Source organism: Chenopodium album, chromosome 5 (genome assembly GCF_948465745.1).
Source record: "Chenopodium album chromosome 5, dcCheAlbu1.1, whole genome shotgun sequence".
NCBI classification, from domain to species: Eukaryota; Viridiplantae; Streptophyta; class Magnoliopsida; order Caryophyllales; family Amaranthaceae; genus Chenopodium; species Chenopodium album.
The window spans coordinates 9,935,347-9,941,346 of record NC_137838.1 but is presented as its reverse complement, the minus strand read 5'-3'; the positions used below and the strand labels follow the sequence as shown (position 1 = coordinate 9,941,346).

The 6,000-nt window shown below is 42.5% G+C and overlaps 1 protein-coding gene across 1 annotated transcript; it reads right to left on the bottom strand.

Annotated features, from left to right (window-relative positions):
* Positions 1-600: 600 nt before the first annotated feature.
* Positions 601-4,686, bottom strand: LOC145632558 (uncharacterized). Its single transcript, XM_081684924.1, has 8 exons — positions 4,563-4,686; positions 4,236-4,464; positions 3,619-4,100; positions 3,327-3,560; positions 3,264-3,274; positions 2,378-3,128; positions 1,291-1,392; positions 601-1,220 (listed from the first exon to the last, which is right to left on the bottom strand). The coding sequence occupies exons 1-8, from the start codon at positions 4,684-4,686 to the stop codon at positions 601-603; spliced, it is 2,553 nt and encodes an 850-aa protein (XP_081541050.1).
* Between the last annotated feature and the right edge of the window lie 1,314 nt (positions 4,687-6,000).

Below are 6,000 nucleotides of genomic sequence, written 5' to 3'. Positions count from 1 at the left end.
CAAATTTGTAAAATACTAATTGAACCAAAGATATTGTGACATGTGTCATGGGGTAACCTGTAAAACAAGTTACAAGTTTTTTGTACCATTTATAGCGAAAGTATGTGAAAGGTATTTTATTTTGAAATAATCGAAAGGTGGTGCTATTTTTGGAAGGCCACTTCAATGTCGTGTTATTCCCGGTAAATTTTCCTTTAAAAATGTACACTAGAGTGCCATATTTGGTTGGATGAATGTCCCCTATGTTTTGTGTCTTTGCTAGACAAAGCTCAATTATAATGATATGGGTTGTGTAAAAAAAAAAAGGGTTATATAATATTGAACAATGTTACTGATAGAGAAGGAGAGTGGTCTATTAAAGGAGGGAAGAAGTACATTTTAAGAAAAATAGAGGTCACTTACATCCAGAGTATCCGACGAGATATATAATTTCAAAATATATATACTTTTTATATGTAATTACATCCATGGAAAACAATATATAATCTTAATATATATGTAATTTTAGAATATATATAAAGTTCACCATGGAAAACAATTTCAACCAGAGGGGAATTTTTTTTTTTTTTTATTTGAAAACAAGCCCCTAAGTTGGGCATCTCATTCATTCGTAGTGGAATCAGCAAGAAGCATTGGTACAATAGGTAATGGGAAGTCAAACTCCCATACATGACACCCTACAGACCATGGAGGCAAATGAGCTAATTTATGAGCCACTTTATTACATTCCCTACGAGTAAACTTCCACGAAATAAACACAAAAAAACTAGCAACGTGATAGATGTCATCCAAGATAATATGAAGAGAGCTATTCCCTCTCTCTCGTGCACGAATTGCGTTCACAATGCTCAAGCTATCACTCTCAACCTCGACCTCCTTAAAACCATGATCCAACGCCAACCGCATTCCCAGTAGTATAGTTTTAGCTTCGACAATGTTGGGCTGCCAACGATCCTCCACGCACCACGCTGCTGCAAGACAAGCATCTCCTTTCTCATTTCTCACAACCGCACCCGCTGAGGATCCCACTCCCTCGACTAAACCTGCATCAACATTCAATTTCACCCTTCCCCTAGCTGGTAGATTCCACCTCTGCCTCGCAGCGCTTCCCCCACCAACCACAACTGCATCATCTTTCTGTAACTCACTCGTGAGCACAATCGATTTCTTGGGGTTGCAAGCTTCCCCTTCAAACACCCATTTATTTCTTGCAGTCCATACTACCCAACAAATAGTCATAAATAATCCATGTTCCTTGCTAGGTAAACGCTCCAACCAAGCCAAAGCAACCTCCCCAAAGTGCTGCGCTGCTACCCCAACTCACACCACTCTCATCCCAAATAAGCCTCGCTATGACACACTCCTTTAGACAATGAAGCTCAGATTCCTCCTCTGCCCCACAGACAAAACACATTGGAGAAATACTCAACACCCTCCTATATATGTAAACCACGGGCTGTTGGAAGAGCCCCAACACAAGCCCTCCAGAAAAACAATTTAACTCTAGGAAGCTAAGGGTGTTAGCGTGCCATAACTTTTTCCACACAAGCCCTCCAGAAAAACAATTTAACACAAGACGAGACCACTGTCTCCACATTCATTTCCCCAAAAATAGCCCGATACGCCGACCTTAGAGATTAAACACCATCCCTCTCTAAGTCCCAACAGATAGTGTCACGAGGTAGACAAAATCTAATCGGTATACTCAATATCCTATCTCTTTCAAATGGCAAAAATAACTCATTCACCAAGGAGACATTCCATCAAGCTTCAACTAGATGCAACAAATCACACACACGCAAATCATCCGGAGCCTCGCCTTTTGGAGAAATGACTTTCGGAGAAGAAGTACCTGGGATCCACGGGTCCTTCCATACCATAATATCCAAACCATCCCCAACTCTCTACCTCACACCTCGATTCACCAACCACTTTGTTCCCCAAATACCCCTCCAAGTATAACTTGGAGAAGCTCCAATATCTGAGCTCAAAAAATCACCATCAGCATAATAGCGTGCCTTGAGAACTTTCACCACCAAACTCTCCGGATATTGAATAAGACGCCAAGCTTGCTTCCCCAAAAGAGTCGTATTAAAAGACTTAAAGTCACGAAAACCCAAACTGCCCGCTGCCTTTGGTTCACAAAGCTTTTTCCAAGCAATCTAGTGAATCTTACGCTCCCCCTTCTTTTGCCCCCACAAAAAATTAGCAACCATCGAACGCAACTCATCACAAAAAGAGGATGGGAATTTGAACACACTCATCGTGTAGGTCGGGATAGATTGGGCCACTGCCTTAATCAAGAATTTCCGACCCGCTTTTGATAACATTCCCCTCTTCCACCCTTGTAACCTCTTTCACAACTTCTCTCTAATACCTTTTGTAAGAACTCTCTTCGACCTTCCCACCACTGTAGGCAAGCCAAGGTACTTATCATGAATATCAACAATATTAACCCCAAGTAACTCAGCTAGCTCCTCCCTTCTAGTAAGTGGAGCACCCTTGCTAAAAGACACCGTTGTTTTCTCTAAATTCACCATTTGTCCCAACGCCTCCTCATAGACACTTAAGATATCGTTAACTGTCTGAACCTCCTCTGCACTGGCCTTGCAAAAAATAATACTATCATCTGCAAACAACAAATGGGAAATGGAAGGAGCCGTAGATGCCACCCGAATACCATGTAAACCACCACGTTCCACTACTCTAGTCAACAGTCCAGACAGAGCCTCTGCACACAAAATGAACAAATATGGGGATAGAGAATCACCTTGTCGTAAGCCCCTCGACGGAACAAACTCCCTAGAAGGTGCCCCATTTATAAGAACCGAGAAAGAGACCGAAGAAACACAATACATAACTCTGTTCATCCAATTTTCTGCAAAAACAAGTCTCATCATCACAGCTCTAAAAAAAGCCCACTCAACCGTATCATAAGCTTTTGCCATATCAACCTTCAGAGCCAAATACCCATTCTCACTCCCCGAGGTCTTCATATGATGAAATATCTCAAATGCCACCAAAATATTATCCGTAATCAATCTACCCGGGGTAAAAGCACTCTGATTAATCGAAGTAATATCCGACAAAAAAATTTTCAACCTATTCGCAAGCACCTTGGTGATCAACTTATACACAACATTACACAAGCTTATCGGTCAAAAATCACCCATTTTATCCGGCTCTTTCATTTTCGGAATTAAAGCAATAAAAGTATCATTAATAGACTCTGTAATAGCATCACCATTCAAAACTCCAATCACCAAATTCGCAACTGTAGGACCAACAATATGCCAATAAGTTTGAAAAAAATAAGGGACACATACCATCCGGCCCCGGAGCTTTCAAAGGGTGCATCTGTTTGAGTGCCGCAAAAACCTCCTCCGCCGTATAATTTGCATTGAGAACCGCATTCATATTATCAGAGACTCTCCGGTCGACCCCTGCTAACGTCTCCTCATAAGAGCTCGGATTCGAATATGTAAAAAGCTTCTTAAAGTACCCAACTGCCACATTATTCAAACCTTCCACATCTTCATATTTTACCCCGTCATCATCCACTAATGAAGCAATGAAATTTTTAGCCCTTTACTGCGAAGCTTTGCGATAAAAAAAAACTAGAATTTCGGTCCTCTGCTGTCAACCAAAAAGCTCTAGACCTTTGATGCCAATACATTTCTTCATAATGCAGCAGATTAGAAATTTCCTTCACAACTCGGCGTCGCTCATTCACCTTCCCAGCAGCTCGACTTCCCCTATTTAAGATGCTCAAACATTTTCTCTTCTTACGAATCTCACGAAAAATCTGACCATACTCCTTATTACTCCAGAATTTTAAAAGTTCAGCACATAATCCGAGCTTAGTCACGACAGAAGGTCCTCCCAAATGCCACCCTTCTTCTACTACCCCTTCACAATTATCACTTTCGGTCCAAATGTGCTCAAACCGAAAGACACTTTTATCTTTTTTACTCGTGTTACCCTCATCCCCAAGTAATAATTTGATCGGGGCATGATCCGACCACTCCTTCTCCAAATTAACCACTTTCGCTTTTGGGAAAATATCCCTCCACCCTTGTAACGCCAATTCCCTATCCAACCTGCATTGGACATTGTTCTCACCTATTTAACCATTATCCCAAGTGAACTCATAGCCAGTAAACGGGATATCTTGCAAATTGCACACATTAATTACCTCACGAAAATCCTCCATTTGCCACAAAGCCCTATCACACCCTCCTTTCTTCTCATTATCCGACAAAATCTCATTAAAATCCCCAATGCAAACCCACTCTCCACTTCCCTGTACAAATAAGTCACTCAAAAGCTTCCAAGATAAGTGACGATTATGCATCTCAGGCCACCCATAAAAACCAGTAAGACGCCACTCCCTCGGACCAAGGCCTTTTTTAATTAACACATCGATATGGTGTAAAGACATCGAGCACAAATCAACCTCGATACCTGTTATCCAAAAAAGAGCCACACCCCAGACCGACCTCTACTATCCACTGCCAAACCATCATATCCTACCAATTTGTCACGCACTTGCATCATCTAACCACTACTCAACTTCGTCTCCGTCATGAAGATAAGAGACGGGGCCTCTCTTCGGACCAAATTCCGAAGATTATTAACAACAGAGGTGTTACCCAGCCCTCTATAGTTAACACTTAAAATACTCATTGGGCTTGGCGGGGCTGCTGAACAACAGCCTCCGCCTCACGCCATCCAGATAAAGAGTCATTTAGTAGCACCTTCTTACTTCCTTCCCTGCCCAAATCATTCTCCTCCCTACCTCTCTTTCCACTCACTTGTTCCCCCATCAACATCCATATTACAGACCTTTTTTCCTCCCCCCCTCTATTATGCCTCCTCCATGTTTTTCCACTTCCACTAGTCACCTTGTTGCTGACCAAATTCGAGCTCAGGGAAGAGGATAGTAGCCCCTCCTCCTCCCCCCTCTTATCAGTGTCTCCCAACCCAACCATTCCACCACTCAAATTGTTCTTTTCCACCACTCTATTATTTCCTTCCTTGCTCACAATAAAAGTTGACCCCCCCTCCCTTCTTCCCACTCTTCTTCACGTGCATACTTCCCCTCCCCCTACTTGCATCTGACACTCCAACAACAAAACTCAAAGGGGGCATTACGCCCTCTTCATTTCCCCCATGCTCCACCGTACTCCCTATTACAACCCTTGACTCATTCAACAACAGTTCACGAGTAACATGACTTTCTTTGATATTTTCGATCATCGCAGGCTTCTTCACAGCGTTCACATCAAACACACTAGCAAAATCAGTTGACTCTTCTTCGCTCGCATCATCAAGTTGACCCCCTAGCCCCTCTTCATTGTCTCTCGTAATAAATAATTGCTTCCTCGAAGCCACAATCGCTTCGAGTTCCTCTACCTCCTTCATTCTACCCTTTCTCGGTGAGGCTCTCAACCATCTTCCCCACCCTAATTTATTTTTCTTGCTTTCCTTCAAAATCATAACACAATCCCTCTCCGCATGACCAATTCTACCACACGCAAAACAAAAGAATGTCAATCTCTCATAGGCAAATTCCACAACAATATAATTTCCTTTCCAGCCTTGTCTCGAATTTTCTGGCACCTACGCAACGGCTTGTTCACATTACTCATCACCTTAACCCTTCGAAATCTATCTAGCCGCAACTTGTCTTCTTCAATCTCCAACACCTCCCCAAGGTTCCACTCAATCTCCTTCACATCCGTATCTGATCTGCAATTGAACGGGAGATATTTAATCCTGACCCAAAAAGGTGAGTGGCATAGGGCTATACGCTCAGGTTGTTCGTCCCCCTCCACCTCTTTGATCACAATCAACATATTATCAAAGCACCACGGCCTACCCGACAACACTTTCTCCTTATCACGCCAATGAAATAATTGGAATGCATATAAATTAGGGCCAAGAACCCTAATTACAATCTCATTAGTCAACACCCATACTTTCGTCATCGTAGCCTTG